The sequence below is a fragment of the Engraulis encrasicolus genome, chromosome 23, assembly GCF_034702125.1.
Source record: "Engraulis encrasicolus isolate BLACKSEA-1 chromosome 23, IST_EnEncr_1.0, whole genome shotgun sequence".
NCBI lineage: Eukaryota > Metazoa > Chordata > Actinopteri > Clupeiformes > Engraulidae > Engraulis > Engraulis encrasicolus.
In genome coordinates, this window is record NC_085879.1 from 38,663,676 (window position 1) to 38,688,705 (window position 25,030).

Here is a 25,030-nt window from a genome sequence, read left to right on the forward strand (position 1 = left end):
AGATTTCTCCAAAGAAAAAAACTGTCTGATGACCGTCCTCTACATTCCCGTTGTAATGTTTAACCCATGTCTCTAATCACAATAGCGCGCTATCTGGCTAAATCATCAGCCAAGTCCCCCCTCAAAACACTGCCTCCCGCTCATCCTATCCACGCGCTTCAGAGTCAGCCTGACCCTACAATAAAGCATTCCCCTCCCAAGAACACATCACTGAACACGACCTTCGGATTGAAAAGACTCCTAGCCAATGATCTGCGGAATCGCTTTCCCCTCCAACGAACCCTCAAACAAATGGTAGTTCCAGGTAGGCGGGGCTATAGTGGGCCTGTCTCTCACGTTTGGTTGCAGTGGTAAGCCTTGGATGGAGATTTTGTGAGTTTTGTTTGACAGGTTACCTTTTTATTCATATTTTATGTGTTTTTCGTACTGGTCCTGGTTGGCAAACTTTTGGAAAGCAATGTGGTCTGTGGTATTAGGCTACATTTTATGCCACCCCCGTTGGCATTCCCGTTTCCTGTGTCAAAAGTAACCGCTTGGCTAGCAACGCTGATTTCTCTTCCAAATAAAGCTGGCTAGCCTTTACACTTTTGTCTATGTCGATGGTTAGTAGAATGCAATGTTTTTGCAATCCCCAATATACGGAAAGAGCTGTTAGCACGCTGCTTCCACGTATCCTGATATTTATTGTTACATTTGAAATATAGCTACATTGTCTTCCAACAAGTTTGCTGTCAGGACCATCTGAAGTAGTGGGATACGTGGTGTGTATTATTCTCCCTTTTGGAGAACTACAACATTGTTACAGCAAGCGTGTTTACGAAAGTGCCCAGTTAGCGATGCAGATAAAGGCTTTCTGTAGCGAATATTATCACTGGTAGAGCTATATTATTGTAAGAAGACTCCCTGCTGGCTCGTATCCTCCCGGGTAGCATACCCATGATTTTGTAGTGATTGTCGTGATTGTAAATTGTAAACAGTGAGAAGCCCAGTCCCTTTCGAACGTTTGGTTTGTCAATTTTAACGGTCCACGAGACTAATACATTCTGTTGTGTTCTTTTCCCTAGAACTCTAGAACTACAGTGTTGCAGTTGTGGATTGTCGTAACTTCAGAGAAGCTTCGTCAACTGACACCACACCTTTTTGATATCTTGCTGGATAGACTGTTGCTCTTTTCTCACAGAGGAGTCCAACGTACCTGTCATTGCATGGAATAATTTCACGTGAAAACGATTTTCTATCTCATCGCACTGTGGATGGTATGGCCTTTGAAGAAACGTAACATCTGTTAGGAATTCTCTACCGGAATTACATTTCATTGAAACTTTTTTTAAAAAGTACTTTTAACTACAACCACTAAAATGGATCAAGCAAGTGGAGGGGAAGACCCCAACAAGCCATCTAAAAAGAAATCTGGGGAGGATGACGGCAAAAACAAAAAGCTGGTAAGTATCACACACCCTTGTTTCAGTGTTGCTTGCAGCCTTCACAACTATCTCTGACTTTGCATGCTGTACAACTAAGTTATAATGGGGCTCTTTTGGTGTCAATGCATTGCACTTTATTCTTGACACATTGAGATATTGTTATAAACATGCACTGTGTTGGGGAAGTGGTTGTTTTTCTTTGAGAACAGGTCTGATGCAACAACACAGATAGACAATTAGCTGTTAAATTGATTTCCATGTATACATAAATAACAGGATGGCCCAGTCTTTCAGTCCATTTAGCCCTTTACACAATTTCCTGTCCATTCTCCACCATCTCCCATACAGCAGCAGCAGCAGCAGCAGTAGCCTATTTTTGTTGTTGCTTCAGTTTGCGCAATGTTGTGTCTGATAACAAGCGGAAAGTTTAGAAACTTTGCTGTAGACAAGGCTAGCTAGAATTCATCCATGTGACCCGAGAATGGCATCAAGTAGCTTCGTCATGGAGTCACTTTAGAAGCATGACCAGGACATTGCTGTCATTCGAGCAGTATTATAGGCCAGGGCAACATGTGATAAGACTTCACCCCATGAATCCTTCTGGAATGGAAAAGTTTAGAGTTTAGGCAGCAGTCCAATTTATGCCTTGGGGCCGACGTAAACACCCTGTGTTGTGTTGTTTTGTGTTGTGTTGGTCCTGTCAGCTGATTTTCGCCCCCAGTGCTGCGTTGCCTGCTGCTAGGCCAGTAGTAGATCACAGCAAGTTATTCTCAGTCATCATTCCCGCTCGCCCGCGTCTGGAACTGACACCAGTGCTAGGAATGTTGGAGTCATCATCATTCGTCGCTGACTGACTTGACTTCCCCATCATGACCGTGCGTGTAATGTCAGAAGGCCTCCTTTAAACGGACTGGTATTAATCTCTTCAAGTGCTTCCCCTCAATCCACATGGATATGCACACACACATGGTCGCAACATGTGGACATGGACACACACACACACACACACACACACACACACACACACACACACACACACACACACACACACACACAGTCCTGTTAAGGCAATTAGTGACCCTCCTACAGGATTAGAGCCTCGTCGTATGTAAAGTCAACATGCCCCCCCCAAAGCTCTGATTACATCAAGGGTCAGGAGTCCCTCTGTCTGCCTTTTGAAAAAGCATTTATTGTTTTTTTTTTCAAGCAACACACTTTCAAATGCCTTGTTTTTGTCTGTTAAGTTGGCACTCGAAAGAAGAAGTTCCCCCTCCCAGCCAGGCTGAACATACTGAAAGTGTGGTCTTGTGCCACACATACACAGAGAGGCCATTGTTATGACAGGGTGTCTTTGTCAAGTTGTGGGGGTTTGTTGGTAGCACAGCACTGCACAGCGCAGCGCAGCACAGGGCCCACCAGTACAGGAGAATGGCCATGTTGTCTGCAGGTGAGTGTTCAGGTTGCACCTGGTGAATGGCATTGCTGTCATACCATGCATTCAAGTGCACTGCATTCCCCAAATCTGTCCAAGGTTGTCATTCTCGGTCAATGTGTCGTTATGGAACCTTTTTTTTGTATAAGTGTATACAAGATATCAACATGAAGGATTAAAACATGAAGGATTAAATACAAAACAGACAAGAAAAGACAGAGACAAAACGAACTCCCCCAAAAAAGGAAAGCCCACAATTTTAAGTAGCCACTTTATTTTACATGAAAAGTAAATTACTCAGAGTACAGATTTTGTAGGTAGTCATTCTGACTGCTGGACCACTGTGTGTAGACGGTGTGTACAACAAAAACAGGAAGACGTCTGGCAATGGAATGCCTCCTAGGAGGGGTGAGGAGCACCACCGGGGCCTGACGAATGCTGGCTTCTTTGCAGCCTTTAGGCTCAGGATTTTTTCACTATCACCCCTGCTTTAGGCAGGCAGAGCTTGATAGGTGAAACACTTGGGGTGTGTTTTCAGAATGAAAATAAGGGTGCTTAAAAAAAAATCACCGCAGTTGGAAAGCTGGGTGCGGATGAAATGCACTATAAGTTGGATGACTCTGAAGAAGACCCTTTGCCGCAAGCGCTCAAGCCCACAAAAATACAGGCCTTTAAATTAATTAACAAGTTGTGTGCCTTTGAAACTTAAATTTCCCAAGACTTGCACTGAAGTGACTGCTGAGGTTGGGAGCTAGGGTGTAACCAGTTTTCTAAGTAAGTTGGGTGTCTGCCTTGAGTGGCTTGCCCGCCCGACTGCTGACGTTAACCATGGCTCATTTTATTTGTCGCAATGCCTAAGCTCACAAAAATAAAGACTTTTTAATTAACAACTTCTTGGTAAGACTTCCTCCACCGATGTGATTGCAGAGGTTGTTCAGTCGAGCAGGGGTGTAAACCAAATCTCCAAAGTTGGATGTCTGCCTTGAGTTGCCTGCCTGCCTGCCTGCCTGCCTGAGTGCTGACGTTATACCATGGCTCCTCAGGGGCTCATGATGTAATAGATGAGAGTAGTACTGCCGTTACATAAAATAATAGTAACGCAATTTGGAAAAGTCTTGATATTGCACAGGATGTGGAACGTCAAACGTCAAACTGGCTGGCTGGAGAGAGAAAGTTTTCCCACAGGTTGGCTCGTTTGCCGAACGACGTAGACCGGTATTTTACCATAACAGTGTTGTGTTAGACCCCAGTCCTGAAATGGAAACAAGTTTTCTTACCCTCTCTCTCTCTCTCTCTCTCTCTCTCTCTCTCTCTCTCTCTCTCTCTCTCCCGCTATCTCTCTCTCTCTCTCTCTCTCTCAGCTCTCCCCCTTTCTCTCCCCTTTTTGCACACAAAACAGTCCACACCCTTCTAAGGCCAGGCCCGCACTCTCTATCTTTTTTTTGTGAGTCTGGCTGGAGGGGAGTGTACTGCTGCTGATGTCATTCTTCTCTCCCTTCCTCCCTTTCTTCCTTCTCTCTCTCTCTCTCTCTCTCTCTCTCTCTCTCTCTCTCTCTCTCTCTCTCTCTCTCTCTCTCTCTCTCTACCAGTCGTTATGTGAGATCACAGCTGTGTGTCAGTACACAGAGAGAGAGAGCTGGCCAGGCATGTTATGTTGTTCTCTCCTCTCTTGTTGCCCAATAGTTGATGGGCCCTGCCTGGTGGAGTCAGACCCGTGGTCTTGAGATCGCTATTGCAAAACTGGGGTGAATTTCCCGAAACCAAAGTTGCTTTCTACATTAGCTACTTTGTTGTTTTCAATGCATTTTGCAATGCAACTACCGGAGTTGCTAACAGGCTAACAACTTCTCCTTTGAGAAACTCAGCCCTGCGCAGCAGAAGGGAGGACTTTATTCCCTCATGTTCTTCTCCTTCACTTGGGTGGAGTGGAGTGGAGTGGAGTGGAGAATCTACTACAGTCTTTAATTTCTGCATAATTGCGGCTTCGCAGCACATGTGTTTATGTGTGTTTTTATTCGCAGGGAGTTCAACCAACTCCCTAACTTTCTAACGTTCCTCACCAGTGGTCGAGTTGTAAAATCAAAGCAAGGGGGATGGTTAGAGCGGGATTCTGGTTATTGGGGGTTTGGGTGTTCGTCCCCTGATACATTTTTAAAAATGTATTTGTTAAAAGTGCAATTTTAACACAAAATGTGAAGAAAGGATGCCTGTTTTAGAGGGGGATGATTTTTGACCATTTTCATTGAGGGGGATGATTTTAGACCATTTTCATTGTAGGGGAGATGGCACAACCCCCCCCCCCCCCCCCCCCCCCCCCCCCCCCCCCCCCCCCCCCACCCCCCCCCCCCCCCCCCCCCCCCCCATACCCCTACAACTCTAGCCCAGGTCCTCACCCTGTGAAGGGTTTCCCAGTGCCCAGTGTTGTGCCAACTGCACCTTCTTCGACTCGCCTGTCCTCGTTGGATCAGGGAGTCATGATGAGTTTACGAGAAAGTCTTGCGTTGAGCGGGATTAGATGAAGGTTATCTCCCGTGTGAGTTGTGAGCACGCCAAAGTGCCCTGAGCCTGCCTCTCTGGGTTTGCAAATCTGCAAATCACTCACGAGGTAATCCCTGTTGCCCTGTTACCCGCTGGCTCAGTATGCCAGGCCGGGCACAAAGAGGGAGATTTAGGGGAAAGAACAACTGTTCTCATCATGTTTGTTTTAGGAGTCGCCCGCCCGGGCCGTCAGGGTTATGTCATAAGACCACGCCTGGGGGCTGGGGATAGGGCTGGGGCAGTGTTCGTATTGAAATTACATTACATTACATTACATTGCATTTGGCAGACGCTTTATAACCAAAGCGACTATCAATTGAGGACATAGTCATAGCCAACATGTGTGCAATGGACACAGAATGGGCACAGAATAAGACCAATGTTCTGCGTACTGATTTGGGCTACTGTATGTGACTGACACCACCACACACAAAGCTGCTTAGTGCAATCCCAAGTTATGCCTTCAGAGAAGCGCTATGGGAAACTTTGGCCTGGTCTAGCAGTATGTTTGTTTACTTTGGGGAACTGACTTTGGAGAAACATTCTCTCGCTACAGTATGTAGTACAATAGCTTTTGTTGTGGCTATATCCACTTCAGAATATGTGATTTGCTTTGTTTGGCGCGCAAAAAGTTTGTCTTCCTCTGTCTCCACAACAAGATGGACAAACTTGATGAGGTAATTTTGGTGGAAGTCGACAAAGCCCTGCTTTGCCTGTGCACGAGGCTACTCTGAAATTGAATGGGGCTGGATGCCAATCCCTTCCCACAGCGTTTTTCTAGAAAAGCCACGCTTCCTTCCTCATCCACAGCTACTTTCAGTGTGAGTTCCCAGACAGGCAGAATCACCCTGTGATCTTCATCTCTGAAGAACTGCTTACGCAATGGGTGCCGATATAAAGCTTGTTGAGTCAGCAGATGTGGGAGAGCCATTTGTAAAGTTTCTTTCTTTTACTGGCATGATGGATCGTCTTCCAAATGCAGCTACCAGTACAGTCCTGTGTAGGCGATGTTGCTTTGTGCAGCAGTATGTAAATGTTGTGCAAAAAAGTTGCACAAAGAATGATCATAGTGTGTTGGTACATTTGGTGGTGGTGCTGGTTGCTGCATTATGTTTGGAAACAACACTAAGGAAACAAATAGGAAACAAAGAGGAAATATGTTTAGGGTGTGACCATTGAAAGTCTACAGGAAAATTAAACACCATTTGATAATTGTATAGTGTAGTGTGAGTACGGTAATTATAAATGATACAGTAATATTTCTCGTCTCGGCTTCAAGGTTTTTCCCAAGGATTCTTGGCTAGCCTATAATAAGATTTTTCTATGGGAACGCACCGACTGAATGGAGCGAAATTACAACTTTTGAAACCACTTTATGATGAGAAATTCATCCGCGGTTTGCAAACATTAAAGTGATGAATTGGGCTGAAGGAATTACAGAACGGATGGGCCCTTTGAGATGTCTCGTCTGCCTTGGAAGAAAAAAAGAAACCATGGCCTCGTTTATCAGATAATAATATTTAGAAAAAGTCAGCATGTCAGGGTGGATTTTATCCAGTCAGAGTCGATCACATATTAAGATGTTGTGACACATCTATCCCAATGAAATATTTCACATTGAAAATGGACCATTTGAATAAAAAAATTGACTCGGTGCCCGGCCTGCCATTTGTAATTAAATCAAAGCTCCCGACAGGCCATGGACTGCTCTGCAGTATATCTTGCCCAGTTACCTTTTAATCATGAAGGGTTCTTTACATTTCCCACACATTTCCCCAGGCTACTCGTTTGAGGTTAATTAGATTTTAGCCGTGAAGACTGTTTCAGCATGTCCAGTAGCCTATAAACTCCCTCCCTGCACCAAACCATTGATTAGCGGGACTTGATGTTTCCCCTCAATGCCTGTCTCAAGGAGTTTGTGCAAAATTGCGACTTTTGTCATCTTTAGGGATGGTGTGGTGATATCTTGACTTTAGGGACATGACTTCTTCCACCTTACGGACAACATAGGAACTCTTTTTGTCTGCAACAGGATGTCAATTTCTGTGTCACTGACATCATTTGGCTGCCTAGACAGACACCCAGACAGCCGCTCAAAAGTCATTCAGAGTTGGATCAACTTCCTGAGGTGTTGTTGACAGGCAGGCAAGCTTGCATTGCAACGTCACTGATGCAATAGATAGATAGCAGCAGAGAGATGTGCTGCAGGCAGCACGTGTCTTTGTGTGCCTCAGGTTGCGCAGTTCAGATATAAGTCATAGACAGGAGGCCGAGGCCACAGAGACAGTGGAAGAGCCGAGCTTGACAGTTAGTGGGGGAAGTTTCCGCCAAAGCTCCTTCACCACAGGAGCACGTAGCGGTGGTTTTGAAACATGAATGCACCTATAGCTCCACTCACAGTTCTCATTCTGGCAGGCCGGCAGTCTTTCAGTGAGGCAGACAGAGCAGATTTCTTCCAGATCGTTTGGCCATATGTAATGACATTATGTAATCACTGCATAGTACTCTAATTGGTACCGTTTGTTGTCAGCGTATGAAAGCTGTGTGTGTGTGTGTGCCTCATAGAAATTGAGAGGCTCACACACCGTGTAGATATCCGACTTTAATTTGAGTTTTGGCTCTTGGGCCTTCTTGTCACTCACAATTTATGGCGTACACACAAACTCAACAAGACATGGGACTCCCTCCCACACTTTTTGTGTTGTGATTTGGAAGCCGATGCGATGTGGAATGCTGTGTGACATGGTGTCAACGACTTCGGCTTCAGAAGAAAAGCTTTTAGCGGATGACATGTTTATAATCTTAAATTCCCAGAGGAGAATCACTGGTTTTTTATATCATGTTTTATTATATTTCACAACACGACATTACATTATTTTAGCATACACATTTATCCAGAGTGACTTACAGAAGTTGTAAAGTTAGGTTGCGCTACAAACATTTCAATCATTTCAAGACCAATAATCATTCTTGTAATGGTTGAGAGTCAGAGGGCCACGTGATGGCCAGGCCAGGCCCTTATATTTAAATGGTAAAGGGGTAGTTCCATGCGCTTCCTCTGTTTTATCATCTGGTGCATCAATGGGAGACGGGCAGATAATCTTAACAGGAGAGAAGACACCAGAGCAGCACAGATCTATGCAATTCTTTTCTTCTTTTAATTATGTGCACAACACATAGGGACTATAGCTATAGACTTTTCAATCATTTCAAGACAATATCGGTCTTGTAATGGGTGACTCAGAGGGTCAGGTAGTCATGGTCTGTGAAGATGAGAATCAGAAGCTGAATGAATTAACTAGTCTGTATTGTGTCCGGCCTCATGATGAGTCATTAGTCTCCATGGAGTCTGTGCTGGAGAGCAAAATGCATTTGTTTATTTTTAGGGTACGTAACACACACTACCTTCAGATCCAGAGAAGTATTGCACAAACCTTCACTTTAAATCAAAATATCTTTGAAAATGTACTTTTTTTGCAGGGAACACTCTTTGAGAGAGAGCAAGAGAGCGTACGAGAGAGCGAGAGCGTAAGAGAGAGAGAGAGAGAGAGAGAGAGCGAGAGAGAGAGAGAGAGAGAGAGAGAGAGAGAGAGAGAGAGAGAGAGAGAGAGAGAGAGAGAGAGAGAGAGAGAGGGAAAGAGAGAGACTTTTCAGCTGGTGATTTGAGTGTGTGGAATTCCTAGTCATCTGCTAACTTTGGGTAATGATTCACAAACAGTTCCCCCTCACCCCTGTCCTGTCCCCTCATTGGACAGCCAGTTGCACTCAGACACTCAGCACTGCCTGGGAGATTTCTGAGCGCCAAAACGGCAGGAAGCGGACCACATGTTAGCTGTGCTTGGCTCACAGGAAGCGTAGAAAAGGAAGTGGTTGAGTGCACTTTAGTCACGGGCAAGTGGGAGGAAGGACAGACCAGAGCCAGTCCAGCAGTCGCATCTGACATCACTGCTTTTCAAACAGATATTTTTGGCCATCGGTCAATCTGACCGCGCCGCCATGAAGGGTTTTCATTGTCAGCTGCGTTCACTAGTTCCCGCGACTTCTTCTCTGCGTGGGGGTGAATCGAGTTCAGGCGGAGGTCTTCAAATTTCTCTCACCCCTTCTCTCTCTCTCTCTCTCTCTCTCACACCCCCTCACCCCGTTAAGTCGCCACACACAGCGATAAGGATTTGTAAACACAAACTTAACACGCTGACACCTCACCTTGGGCAGGCGGCCATATTTACTGCCTCTGGGGTGTACTAGTGTACACTACACACAGGTCAGCACAGCACAGCCCGACACCGGCACGGCCGTCCCACTTGTGAAAAGTACAAGATAAACAGGTTGACCTGCAGGGGTTGGCTGTGGAGTTGGTGGTAGCACATTATTTGTCCCACATCACACACACACACACACACACACACACACATTTTCACAAAACATTGCACGACACATCAGATTCTAAGATAATAAATAGAGTAGGATTAAAATGTTGAAAATATATGAAATGTATTAGCTAGCTGTCATTTATATGACGTTTAAATACCATACATGGGGCCTGGGACGGGACTGATGGTCTCCTTTTCCTAGTGGAGTTGTTGGGCATAGTGGTTGTGGAGGTGGGTGGAGGAGTTTCTGTCTAATGGAGTCACATGGGGGTGGGAGTCCAAAGACTACCAGTGCTGTACCAGAGCTCTCTCTCTCTCTCTCCCTTGTACTGCTGCGCTGTGCTGTACTCCTTCCCACAGTTAGTCTTCTGGTCGAACTTGGGGAATGTCAACATTGCCAAAGCGACAGCCTGAGAGGGACAACATGCCAAGCATTCTTTCCCATTTAAAGCCAATCGATTTTCTTTGCACAGCTTTTTTCAGAAGTAGAAGGCACTCTCTCCTGCCAACTCTGTGTTTCTGTAGAGTTCCCTCCCCACGTACAGTGCCTTTCAATGCACACAACTCTGCGGCAGCATTTAAATCTAGGCGATAATTTGTCAAACCAAATTTTAGGGAAATGAAATCTGACCGCTGACTGCAGCGGACAAGAAGCCGAGTGTTTCGCGCAGGGCCTCAGTAGGCTGAGAGGATTGTGCGTTTGTGTACACGTAGCTGTCTGCGCATGTGTGTATGCGTGGGTGTGTATGTGTAGCCTCTGTGTGCATGTGTATGTGCCTGAGTGAGCTCATTCAGCGGGTGGTCTTTAGGAGGAGGTGTTTGTGAATGAAGCTCTTCTTCACATTGCTCTTCCCGCGCAGAGGAGGCCTCCTGCCTGTCTGGCAGCTTGTAGCTAGCTGGCAGAAGATCTGGCAGTGTAGTGCAGTGCAGTTACATGCATGGACTGGAGTATTTCAAACGGAACAAGCTTATTGTCAGTTATTCAGTATTGTAAGGTGCTGTTTCCTCTTAGCAGGATATTTTTTGAAGATGCATTAGTTTTAGCCTTCCGTCTCCACGTAAACAGAGACATCTAAAATGCGGCTTTAAAAACATCCCGTTCAGGGGGCTAAAGCGAACCTGTTACAATGTATGTATTTCTATCGTTTACACCTAAACAGGAGAGAAAAATATCCACATTTTAAAAAATTCTGCTACGTGAAAACGGCACCTCAGTTAATTTGGAATGAATACAGAGTTTACATGACTCGTGCACAACCCAAATGCTGCCTCCATTCTGTTTAAAATCGGAATATTCCAATCTCAAGATGTTACTGAGAATTTGCTCAGGGCAGCTCATGCACATCCATTCCACGCAAATATGTGAAGTGTGACAGCAGCTGAACTCTGAACTCTGACCTTTAACAGACCCTGGGTGAAAAAAATGCCACCTTGTTGAGAGGCATTACTGAGGAATTTATTGTAGTTGAGTCCTGGTTCTTGAGTGACTTGTTGGGTTCCTGCTTGCTGAAGTGGAATCTCTACAGCTGCAATTGTCTTATTGTCATGAGACTGTTACATGTTAAGTTAATGAAAAAAATTTGCATGATTCTATAGATAGAGGGTCACAAGAGCGTTGCTCACACTTGGTGAAAAGTCAACAACATGCAACCTCCTTGACATGGGTAATGACTGATGCTTAAGTTATTCTTTCCAAAAAAAGTAATGACTGACATATGTAAATGTTTTTAATTTTTCCTCGTTTTGTCCTCTTTTTCCATTTCATTAATTGTTCACTCTTATCCAACAATATGCCTATTAGCAACAGGCTAATGCTCCATTATCTCTGCCACTAATTTGATGTAATTTGTGAAATTGAACCACTCTCTCTCACTCACCAAACACTCTCAGATTGTCAGTCCATTTCGTATTTAGCTGTCATAAACAGTCATCAGGCCCTTCACAGTATGCGTAGCTTACCCTCTCACTCACTATGCCGCAGTGCCTCTGACTCTGTGAGGTGAGACTGCGGGGGTGCTTTAGAGAGGTTGAAGTGCGCGCAACGCGTGTGAGGTGTTGCTTCATGCCAGGCGAACCGAGCACCGCCCCTTGTGTTGGTGTTTACCTCACCTCACCACACAAGCATGTGGCTTTACGACAACAGAGAACTTTGGCACCTGTGGGTGTTTTGAGTTAGAGTGACCGACAAAGACGCAGTCTCCTCAGAAGACTTCACATCACATGTGCGATGACGGCACACCAATGCACACACAGACACAGACACAGACACAGACACAGACACAGACACAGACACACACACAGAGACGGGTGCAGAAACAAGTACGCACGCACGCATGCATGCATGCAAAGAGAGACAGACAAACCGATATAGAGCATATGAGAGAGAGAAAAATAGACAGAGTAAGACAGAGAGACTTTTATGATTTATTCAAATGTACTTTGTTTTATTGATCTACCATTAAAGACCTTTTTTGTGATAATGTTTCTTTTTCCGTGCAGAAAGTTGTGTGCTACTGCAGATTATTGACTTATTGGAGTTAACTTTGGATGCTTGTCAAGGTCTACTCTGTTGCTTTTATCTAGTTCTGCATGTTCCACTAAGTTACAGCACATAACTTAACACATGGAAACCACACAGCAGAATGGGGTCAAGTCAACATGATGCAATGCAGAACGGGTGGTTACACAGGTCAAGCATGAAAGGCCCTGTGTCATGACGGTAGGCAGCTATCTCTTTATCTATACTACTGCCGTTTTTTCTTGCTAAAAGCAGCAGAAATCTCAGACAGATCTTGAGTATAGAGCTGCCATACAAAGCCTTTGTAGAAAAATCCTTCACTGAAAGTGAATGATGATTGCAATGGATATAGTAAGAAGAAGGCCTTGTGGACATCGTGGTATACCGTTATTGCTATGGATTTTCTCCCCCCCCCCGCCCCTTCAGACCACTTTGTGACTTGTGAACTTGTGTTGTCCCTTGTGCTTGGTGTAGTCAAGTCCTTGTGTACTGTGTAGTGTATCGCGCTGCTCTCTCCTAGGGATTAAGCCGTAGCGGAGCCTATTCAGGGGTCGAGGACGTGTGGGAAAAGTGAGATCAGTACACTGCACTGCACTACACTAACACTCCTGCTGCTGCCCGATATAGTCCTGCACTGCGTTACACCTAATCCTCGTACCTGGGCAACCGGCCCTGCAACCGCAAGGCTATTTGAAGGGCCCTGTGATTCCTCTGTCCCCATTGGCATTAGATGTGGTCCTACTTGGTTGAGCTCAGATGCCCCATTTAGAACAGGCAGCAGTGGCGCTGGCGGCAGCAGGCCCAGGGCTCAGGAACCCCAGGGCAGCCAAGTTAGGCTGGCAAGGGGCATTCAGAGAATTTTTTTTTTTTGGGGGGGGGCAAAAACACCCTAAAATGTTGACGTAGGTTGAGATGGAATGACTGAATGAACCAAGCCTTAAGCCCTGAACACAGAAACATTGAGGAACAGATAAGAGAAGAAATGGCATCGTCAAATACAGTAGATAGCAGTGATGCGCGGGCTGACCCGAAAGCAGCGGGCGCTTGCAATTAACTGCGGTCGACCGCAGGCACGGGTTATGAAATATTATTTTTAATGAAATTCGGGTCGGGTGCGGTCGGTCAGGACCTTTGAAATGATGCCGAATTTTAAAGTAGGCTATAGGCTAGCCAATAGGCTATAGTTTACTTTAGCAGACAGGGACATTTTTTGCGAAATAGATCAAAGTTTATATGGCTGAATACCTACGATGGTGCCACGCGCTCTGCAGGAGACATATGTCGCCTTCACGGGCTCGGGACCTCTCGAGACAGCTGACGACACTGCTCACGTGACAACCGAGTTCTGCACTTTGGCACATGAATGCCACTGAACCCGGAGTAATCGGAAATCATGCCTGTTTTGTTTTGGTCCTCTTTTCTTTTTTTCACCTTCACTTAAGCCTCCACACCCACGACATATAATTTTAGCTGAAGTAAGCTAAATTAAACAGTCAGAGTCCAGCATTACTGGCATATGTGCATCTGCAATTGAATGTCATTAACTGGTGTTGTTGATAGTGATTACAAGATGATATTTTAGCATTTATGATACTGTTTACATGTCAGTTGCATACATGGGCGCCATGTTGATGATGCATGTGTCGTCACACAAAACACAAGCTCGGGAACTCGTTGTTCTATACTTCCGCCAGAGATCAACCTCGATAATTATCGATCTGACATTGCGTCACCAAATGTTCACTCCCACTTTCCCGAGGTTTTAGGTCGGTTTTCTGGGGATTCTCGACTTTTTGAATGAGCTATTAGGTGCGATCGAGTTGTCATCAACGCATGAATGCGCATTTAGACAGCAATGCACCCTGGGTGAAAATGCTGCATGACGGTTAGATTTCCTGTCAAACTTCGAAATGTCGTCGATGTTGCGTTGAGCAGGTGACATGTCACATGGTGTAAAACTATCGCGGGATGAATGCGGCTGCAGACAGATCTTGCAACCTCTGCAGTTGCTTATCCCCTTCAACGCTCGTCGGCGCTCGTCGGCGGACTGCCTCCGAGGTCACGCGCCCATGAACTGGTTGGTCAACAACTCACTCACGTGTGTATATGGGTCTTGTCTCACACCTCTACACAAGTTTGCGCAGGTCCCCACTTCAGCTCCTCCTCACTGCCTGTCCCCCCACTCCTCACACGTGGTGTGTTAGTAGAGCAAACCGGTGCGAGCTCATCGTCTCGTTCATATTTGTGGCCGACTTTAAATGCGCTGTATTTAATAACACCCACATCGTGACAACAAGTTCTCGCTGACGTCCATTGCGCAACGTCGACGCTCGCAATGAAGTCGTATGGGCTTATTAATGAGGCTCCTGCGTCGGCCGAATATCTTCTGCGCGCAACTGGTGCAGCAGGTGCAACCATTGAGTGCATTTTGAAGAACACAGAGGGTGCTCTCTAAACAGTGCAGTGATGGATATAGCCTACATATTTTATTATACAATTGTAATGGTTTCGCGCTCATGGGTTGCTTACAGAGTTTGCTTTCATTTCCTGTGTCGTACCATGACTATGAGGCAATCCACTTGACGGCTGGCTCCGTCTGCTCACCAACCTACAGATTAATTTTCTCCATGTATCCAAACGACGATGTTACCGAAATAAACAGGTGACAGTCGGCAGTCCTCATTGCATGGCCTGGGTTCAAAAATCCAACATGTCCTGTTGAAATGCACAGCTGTCTTGTTCTTGACGCAAATTCCTTTTTTAAGACCTTTATTGACGTGATTGTGCTTTGCCAATGACGCTAGGATGTTCATAAAGACGCACGGCTACTATTTTCAAAGGCGGGTCGGGAAGCGGGCCGGGTCAATATTTTTTCATGAATATTTCTTGCGGGCAGGGCAAGCGGGCGGACTAGGGAAAAAAGCGGTCGGGTGTGTCTTGTTTTTTCGTCGACCCGCGCATCACTGGTAGATAGGCTATGAAAATATGAAAAATCTGGGGTCCTAAAATTTAGATGTGGTAGCCCGTTGCATCAAAATGTACAAAGCTGAAACCATGAGCAACGTTCTTGCTGTCCTTGTCCCTTTTGCCTGCCTGACACATCCTCCACTCCCTCACTGCCCCCCCCCCTCCTTCTGAAGCCCACTCCCACCTGGCGTAATTGGGTCACGTCGGGATTAGATGCTCTATATGTGATGTGTTGATGCATACGTCGCCACATCAGGACTGCCAACTGCTGAGCCTGCCCTATACGTCATTGACCTAGGAGCAGAGATGGTCTTGACAGGATCGAACCAGATAAGAGCACGATATGGATTGAAGTATGGGCAGAGCTGAGGAGACACACAGCCAGAGGCTGAGAGACAGAAAGTGGAATCGAGGCTGAAATCAAAGAAGACAGCAGAGTGATGAGGACTAGAGAGAGAGAGAGAGAGAGAGAGAGAGAGAGAGAGAGAGAGAGAGAGAGAGAGAGAGAGAGAGAGAGAGAGAGAGAGAGAGAGAGAGAGAGAGAGAGAGAGAAAGAGAAAGAGAAAGAGAAAGAGAGAGAGAGAGAGATGAAGGAACTGAGTGAGCATCATCTCTCTTGGCCATGCTCCACTATGATGAGCATGCAGGATTGACCTTAAACCTTAATGGGTGTGTGTGTTTGTGTGTTAGTGTATGTGTGTGTGTTTTGTGGAGAGAGACAGACGAAAATAGACAGAAGTGGAGAGATGGGGGGAAAAGAGGAGAGGGAAAAGAGATGATGGAGAAAGAGAGTGCATCAGTACTCTTCCTTCTCCCTACCTAAGTGATGGTATAGTGGTATAGTGTGTGTATTTGTCAGGAGGTTTTTACGGGAAGTGTGCTGGACCCATCACTGGGTGTATATTGTGCTTAACAACACGACTAAAGATAGTAAGAATACCAAACAGCTTGGTCCAAACATCATTAGTCAGATTCCATCATCGGTGAAAATCACAGATAAGAGCTGGAATGCACAGCAGACGTGCTGGCTGGCTCTCCATCCAGAGCTCTCAAGGTTCTCATTTGCAGCATATGTGCGTATCATACGGACACGGACACGGGCACGCACGCGCGCACGTGCGCACGCGTGCACATGCGCGCGCACACACACACACACACACACACACACACACACACACACACACACACACACACACACACACACACACACACACATGCACACGCACACACACGCACACACACCAGCAGCAGTGAAAACAGTTTTAACAGAGTGCCACAGATAGAGAGAATCAAACAAGTTGGATGAAGTGGATGAAGACTCTCCACTCCCTCTATCTCTCTCTATAACTCTCTCTCTTTCTCTCTCTTTTTTTGTAGTCTTTTCCTCTTTTCTCCCTCGATCATGGGTGCAGGCAGGCAGGCCCAAGTTTAAGAGGACTGGTTCTGTTTTGAGCGTTTCACACCCACGAGCAAAGCAAGCTCTTTCATAATGCGGTGCAACAGCGAGCTCAAAACTGCACTGCACTGCACAGCACAGCACAGCACAGCACAGCACTTTGGGTTCTCCCTCACTCGCTCGCTCACCGCACCGCCCCTGTGACTCCAAACGTCTGCTCTGTGTCCATTTAATCCCGGCCAAGCTCGGATGCGCTTCGGGGCAAAAATATGTGCGTCCGCTGGAGTGTAAGTAAACACAGTGGTGGAAGAGATTGGGGCTGAAAAAAAAGGTCAGGGAAACTAAGCGAAGCAGGCCAGAGAGCTTTACAGCTGTTCTGTAGACAGTACATGACAGTTGTGTGGTAGCTTACTACGCTGCTCTCTTTTGGTGTCTAGTGCATCTAACACAAGCCTCTAAACCAGGGGTTCCCAACCTTTTCCAACGTGGGGCCCACTCCCAATTGTCACAAATGTTCAGAGCCCACTTCTGACCCAATACAGAATAAAACTCAAATAAATCAATTGCGACACACACCAAAATATGATTATAATTTGTAGAAAATGATTTCAAGGCTCACTTGGAATACCTTCAGGGCCCCACCAGTGGGCCCCGGCCCATAGGTTGAAAATCACTGCTCTAAACCAATACATACCAAAACAAGAGCAGGCTCAGCCGTGGCTTAATCGGCTGGGCACTGGACTTCTGCACCCGCGGGCGTCCCGGGAACGATTCCCGACCCGGGCTGATTCCCCGGTCCTCCCTCGTCTCTCTCTCCCACTCTCTTCATGTCCCACTCTTCACTGTCCTGTCTAAATGGAGTTGAAAAACCCCTAAAAGAAATGTTTTTTTGTTTTTTTTTAAACAAGAGCAATGCCTGAGTGATATGTGTGATGTTGGGTCAAAGATGTCTTTGTCATTCAGTGTTACGGACACCGACTGTAACTGCAAAAAAACATGATTTTTAAATTGTTTCAAGTGAATGGATGACAGCCGAGGCTTTCACGAATTCCCTGTAACAATAAATAAATAAAAAGAGTCATGTTTTTTACAGTTACAGTCAGCAGAAGGCATCCGTTACACTGAATGACAATGCCATTTTGCACGTCTTTGACCCTGTTGTAAGTTTTGCGCCATCCACAGGCACCCCAAAACACTGCGGGTAGAGGACACAAACACACACAGACAGACAAACAGGGTCTGCATGCAATACCTGGCTAAACCCAGTCCGGCGGGAGGGGAGCAGGTAAAAAGCGCCTCTGTTAGCCCAGCCGAAGTGGCCTTATTCAGCGGCAGGATTTAGTGTTCGGATCGCATGGTACGTGGGGAGCAGAGCAAGTATATTGGCAGGAAGAGAGACCTGGGGCGCTTTCATAGCTATGCACTCCCAGGCAGTTGTCAAGGAGGAGATGGACATCATGGGCCAGATTCCACCCCACATCTAATACATTTTGGAAGATTTTTTCCCCTCGATTTGACGGTCTTTTGTCCTCCAGGCACAGATGAACAGACTTGGTATTCTGGTAGTTTTAGGATCTCTCCAGGAGCCGAGAGAGGGGAAATGCTCTTGGCTTTGATGTGGCACAGCACTTAACGGCTTAATGTGCAGTGCAGAGCCTGAGAGGGTCCTGTTGAAGGCTTTACAGCATAAGCTTGATCGCTTGCTCTCGCCCTCTTGCGAGGCCGTTGTGCTTTCACAAGTGCAATTATAATCAGCCAATAATAGGCAATAATGGAGCTGCATTATGATTGAAGATGGGGTGTGAGACTATTGCCCTCTGTGTCCAAGACTACTATCAGCGAAAGAGGCCACACACCAATTTGCTGATGCATGATGGGAAGTGGATGTACACTAGGGCCTAACTGCGCGAATAGACCAGGCGCGATGCGATTCAAGCGAGTGCAGCAGCAAGCGATACGAGCGATTGAGGAGACTAGAGTATGTCCGTACAGGCAGAAGGCAAAGCATTCAAGCATTCCCATTGGCTGTGGTCACTGACCTCTATACAGTCATTGGCTGTCGCGGCTTGTCGTCGAACCGTGTCATAGGGGTTTTTCAGATTTCAACCTTAAACTGTCGCGCTCGTCGCGCAAATCGCTCTAGTCTCCAGAATCGCTTTTGTCGCGCGACCCAAAGTCAATTACTTCTGTCGCTCGCGTCGCTCAGATCGCCGCTGGTGTATTTCTGCGGTAATGCTCGACCCCTTGAAGGTTCAGAAGACGGCTGTTTTTTTTTCTATCTTTTAAAGTTCCCTTGCTTCCTCAAACAATATGTGGTCTTTCCCCATAGCGTCAACAAGTAAATCTCAGTTTATTATTATTATTAAAAAAAAAAAACTTTTATGGGTGATTTTATGCTTGAAGTGAAGCTGTTTCATGCATCACAAAAACATGGTGGTGCCCAATACGAGCTTCTGTGCTTAGTAATTCTTGCACGGAGAGAGTGCTTTCTCTTGTTAAAATAAGTGAGCCAGCGTGAATTCAGAACTCTGCAGATGAAAAACAAACCACACAGAAGAAAAGGAAAAATGACAACAAAAATATATAAAAGGAATTGAGTTGAGCCGAATGTTGATTCATGACGAGAGCGAAGGCCTTCACTTGTTAAAATCAGCGACCCAGCATGTTGAGTCCTCTTGCGAGCAAAAAACGCAAAGACGAAGCAATAACATCAGAAAGAATATAACAAATCAAGTTTAGAGAAATGTTGATGGGAAATAAAAGCATCACAACAAGCAGTCAGAGCAGTTGGCATTGGGGGAAGGCTGCCAGGCGGGGTGCTGGTGTAACACGAGGTTGCCATGGCGTTAGATGCTTTATAGCACATGCTGCTAGCGATGCTAGCTTCCCTGCCAGCCATGTGGAGGCCACGAGTGATCTGTTGTTTGGAAGTAATTACCACCAATTAAAGCAGACCCTGATCGTCTCCCAGATAAGCGCTCTCTCTCTCTCTCTCGTTTTCTTTTTGTTTCGTTTTGGCAGCTCCCATTTCCCCTCCCTTCTCTCTCTCTCTCTGCTAAGTAATATTTAATTTCATTATCTTACATTTTTATGGCAGTGCACCACCATACGCACATGTGGGCATGTGTATACACACACACACACACACACACACACACACACACACACACACACACACACACACACACACACACACACACACACAGAGACACACCATATACACATGCATACACACACACACGCGCACACACACACTTTTAAATCAGCTACCCCACCCCCCTACATTCACACACACAGACACACAGACACACAGACACACAGACACACAGACACACACACACACACACACACACACACACACACACACACACACACACACACACACACACACACACACACACACACACACCCTATGTCATGTAGAGTAGCAAAGCCTGCAGGAGCAGATGGTGTAATTGGGTAAAGCACACCACACGTATCTTTTGTTTCTGAGGAGGCTGACTGCGCAAGGCAGCGTGTGGCTCTGACTCCCCGCATTGTTTACATGCCATGAATTATGTGTGGAGAGAGTGCTTTACTGTGGGCCACCTAGTGGCACAGTCTCAGAAGACCATGCGCTCTGTCTTTCTGTGTTTCTCTTTCTCGCTCTCTTTCTCTTTCTCTCTCTTTCTCTCTGAGTTTCTCTCTCTCTCAGATTCTCTCTCTCTCTCTCTCTATTTTTCTCTCTCTCTCAGTTCTTCTCTCTATATTTTTCTCTCTCTCTGTTTCTTTCTCTCTCTCTCTCTCTCTCTCTCTCACAAGGCGTGCCTCCCAGCCCAGCCCGCTCCAGGGGGGCTACTTTTGGCAATGCAATTAACTTCATACCAAGGCAAGGCAATCTGGCCTAGTGGCGGTGTTCTTAACTGGCTGTCCCATATCACCTAGCTCCGCTTAAATTTTTATTACTTTGTTAATGATCTTTTTTTACATTGTATTCATTTAAATGGAGTGGTACATGGATAATATAATTCTTTTTTGGCCATGGAGGCATGGAGGTATTGGTCGCAGAGGAAATTCATCATAATAAAAAAAATTGTGTTTTAATAAAGTTGTGAGACCCGGAAGGTGTATTTGGCTAATTGTTATGCTACAAATTGCATTGTTGCCCCAGTGACGTGATAATGACCTGTGCGCCATTAACTAATGGCTTGTCCTACGGCCTGTGTAATTAGCTTAACTTTGTTTTATTACTGCCTGTTTCCAAATTGATTAAATGTATTTAATTACGTCCTCCTAGAAGTAGGACAGTGTGTTTTTTTTCCCTTTCGCCCTCCTGCTCAGCCACACTCACTGAGGTTGTTGAAAGTACAGCAATTCCCTGAGAACCCAAAAGTTAAGAACTTGCACATTAAGTTTTGTGTGCCTCTTTTCAATGACTTCCTTTTAGAAGGCACATTTAGTTTTTAAGGGGAGTAATGTTAAAGTTAAATTATTGTATTACACACACACACACACACACACACACACACACACACACACACACACACACACACACACACACACACACACACACACTACAAGCACTACACACACACTCTTGATGCATGTCCCTTCAAGAGTTGTGGCATCCTTGGAATGTATGAGCACCATATGGTAAATTCCCACACAGCTCTCCTCTCCTCTCCTCCTCGTTGGCATCCCCATAATAAGCCAAAGCGCCAGCAATGTTTTTTTTTTTTTTTGGATGTAAAATATTTTTTTCCCTCCAACTTGCTCGCTCCCTTCATCCTCCACTCCCCATTTAAACCCACTCAAAAGAAAAACACACACACACACTCACACACACTCACGCTCACGCTCACACACACACTCACACTCACACACACACGCACACAGAAACGTGAATATACAGTCAAGCACACAAGCACATGCACGCGTCGCACACGCACACACTCACAAACACACTCACACACACATGAATGCAAACATATGCACACACATGTGCACGTGGAGACACACACACACACACACACACACACACACACACACACACACACACACACACACACACAGACGACCACCATCATTACCATCAACTGCTTCCATTTCGTCTTCTCCTCCCCTTCAAATGATCCTTCCTTCCAACTGTTGCCTGAGCCCGGCAGCCCACTCCAGCAGCGAGAGAGAGAGAGGCCTGCGTGCCTACCGCGAGTCACGGATGGCCAAGGGCAATGAGGAGAGGAGAGGAGAGGAGAGGAGAGGAGAGGAGAGGAGAGGAGAGAGATGAGGGACAGGAGAGGAGAGGAGAGGAGAGGAAAGACAGGAGATGAAAGACAGGAGATGAAAGACAGGAGAGGAGAGACAGGAGAGGAGAGACAGGAGAGGAGAGACAGGAGAGGAGAGACAGGAGAGGAGAGACGAGACAGGAGAGGAGAGACGAGACAGGAGAGGAGAGACGAGACAGGAGAGGAGAGGAGAGACGAGACAGGAGAGGAGAGACGAGACAGTAGAGGAGAGACGAGACAGGAGAGGAGAGACGAGACAGGAGAGGAGAGACGAGACAGGAGAGGAGAGACGAGACAGGAGAGGAGAGACGAGACAGGAGAGGAGAGGGCAGGGGAGGAGAGGAGAGGAGTGGGGGATGAAAGAGGAAATCAGGGAGAGAAAGGGAGAAGAGGGGATAGGATGGAAATGGAGTGGCTAGATGAGGAGAAGAGAGAGAAGAAGGGGAGGAGAAGAGAGGGGAGGAGTAGAGGGGTGGAGGGGAATTGAGGGAGGAGAAGTGGGACGCAGAGAGGATGAGAAGGGGCCACAGAAGGGTGAGAATGGAGGGAAATGGAGAGGAAATGGAGAGGAAAGGAGGGGAAAAGAGGGGAGGATGGTGGGGGAAGCAAGCAAGCAACGAAAGAAGAGAGGAAAAGGAAAAGAGAAGAGAAGAGTGAAGAGGAGAGAAGGAGGAGGGGGCCAGAGAAGGATTCAGCTTGAGAGAGAGAGAGAGAGAGAGAGAGAGAGAGAGAGAGAGAGAGAGAGAGAGAGAGAGAGAGAGAGAGCGAGAGAGAGAGAGAGAGAGAGAGCGAGAGAGAGAGAGAGAGAGAGCGAGAGAGAGAGAGAGAGAGAGAGAGAGAGAGAGAGAGAGAGAGAGAGAGAGAGAGAGAGAGAGAGAGAGAGAGATGAGTGCAGTTGAGAGTGTGAGCAGGGTGGTGAGCCGCAGGAGGCCTCTCCTCTCCTCTGCTCTTCTTTATGGCTGCACTGCTCCGCGCCAGATCAGCACTCGTTAGTGCGCCACGCCACCACTAAGCATATGGCATGGCAACCCCCTCTACGGCGCCTGTGCCCGTGTCTGTGTGTGTCTGTGTGTGTGTGTGTGTCTGTGTGTGTTCTTTCGTTCAGCCCCATGCAAATGACCACACTTAACGAAGCCATGGGGCTCTGGCAAAATGGTGTGTGTGTGTGTGTGTGTGTGTGTGTGTGTGTGTGTGTGTGTGTGTGTGTGTGTGTGTGTGTGTGTGTGTGTGTTCGGTGTGTGTGTGTGTGTGTTCGGTGTGTGTGTGTGTGTGTTCGGTGTGTGTGTGTGTGTGTTCGGTGTGTGTGTTCGGTGTGTGTTTGTGTGTTCAGTGTGTGTGTACGTATATCTATCTCTGTGTGCCTCTGTGAGTGTGTATAATGGGGCGGTGCAAATACACCATCAACACACAGGGAGAGGCACTGCACTGCACCGCACGCTTGACTCGTGCCAAGTGCAAGGTGTAAAGTTGTAAATCCAGTTTATTTTTGGACCTGGGGGTGCTTGTCATTTACGGTGACTGAGCGTGAGCTGCGCACTTACTTTTTTGTAAAGCAAGGTTGTTTTCTGTCATGGAGTCACAAAAGAGGACCAACTTGGGGCTTACAGTACACAGTAGATCATGTTTCTGATAACATGCCAGAAAACACAGAATCACACGTCATCAGATTTGGCACGTGTTGCGACGCCGGCGTAGCTCAGCACATGTGTGTGTGATGTGATATCTGTGTAGCTCGGTGCTGCAGAACTTGCATTCCAAGGCCTGTTGGGTAACGCTCATACAAGAATTTATTAGCCTGGACTTGATTAGGCAACCTAGCCGAAGAAGCTTGCCAAAGAACATCAACAACGTAACAAATCAAATTTAAAAAAAAAATGTTTTACCATTAAACCTGCCGATGGAGGAAATGTTTTAAATTGGATTATCCACATGTGCAGTGTTGCATGTTTGTCAAATGATGTACCGCAGTGTTTTTTTTTTTTGAAGGGTTTGTAAAATAAATGCATAATTGCAGTTGGTCAGCAAAATTACGATGTCAAAAGTGTCAGCAATGCAAAAGACAGATGCTTGTTTCATAGACGAAGGCTGCAAGCTGTGTAGGGCCAAAAATACTGTTATGGTGTCACATGCTGTTGCTTTTGTTATGAATGGGTCAAAGACATGCAAAATGGCTTTGTCATTCAGTGTAACGGATGCCTTCTGCTGACTGTAACTGTAAAAAACATGACTCTTTTTATTTATTTATTGTTACAGGGAATTCATTAAAGCCTCGGCTGTCATCCATTCACTTGAAACAATTTAAAAATCATGTTTTATTGCAGTTACAGTCTGCGGAAGGTGTCCGTAACACTGAATGACAAAGACGTCTTTGACCCGAATGTCTATCTGTGCTTTGTGGGTTTTCATTTAATTTGCAACTGTTCTTGTCACCTGTGCATGCATGCCTCCTTGTGTGTATGTGTTCTCCCGGAGGCCATACACACACACACACCTCTTGCAGGTTTTTTCCCTTTTCAGTTGGGTCCTCATGCATTTTTTATTTGTTTAATGTCCCTTCAACAGAACATACACATAAAAACACTGGCTGACGACATGGTAAGGTGGTTGGTTTTTCTGTTTGTGTGTCTACTACTAGTTTGGTCTCGTTTTGCTTTTGTTTTTGTTTTGGGTTTTGCATCTTGTCTTGTGCTCATGGTTTTTGTTTTGGGTAATTCATCTTCATCTTCATCCATCGTCATCGTCGTCATTTGTCATGAATGCATGCCCATGAGTTTTAACGGCTGAAACACTTGTAGTCCATTCATTGTGTGCCAATGTCAACCCAACCTTCATAAACTGCTCAAATCGTACAGTTTCTTTTGTTTCAGACGCCTGAATTATATTATAAATAAAGTTACTCTACTACTCTACGTAAAAGCTTTTATCTTTTACCTGATATGTTTCGACGGTGAGACTTCCGTCTTCGTCACACATGGATGTTGAAGTGCTTTAAAGGGGTATGCCACTATTTTGGGGCTTAATACAGTTAAAATCGTTGGCCAGGGTTTATAAAGGTGGTAAAGTGTCTTATTTTTCATGTAAGCCGTTGTCTTGCTTTAAGACAAGTTAAAAGAGGGAATAT

General features: G+C 46.0%; 1 protein-coding gene across 6 annotated transcripts in view; it reads left to right on the forward strand.

The window, feature by feature from the left end:
* The first annotated feature begins 213 nt into the window (after nucleotides 1-213).
* Nucleotides 214-25,030, forward strand: part of diaph2 (diaphanous-related formin 2) — a 642,359-nt gene continuing 617,542 nt past the window's right edge. For 2 of the 6 annotated variants that reach the window (XM_063190040.1, XM_063190041.1), the window contains exons 1-3: nucleotides 216-372; nucleotides 1,065-1,442; nucleotides 24,472-24,504. In XM_063190040.1, the coding sequence (XP_063046110.1) occupies nucleotides 1,359-1,442; nucleotides 24,472-24,504 (117 nt within the window). In that variant the 5' untranslated portion in view covers nucleotides 216-372; nucleotides 1,065-1,358. Of the gene's footprint in view, nucleotides 373-408; nucleotides 762-1,064; nucleotides 1,443-24,471; nucleotides 24,505-25,030 lie in introns of those variants that run through there. The other 4 variants (XM_063190038.1, XM_063190036.1, XM_063190037.1 and 1 more) reach the window with 4 other exon arrangements.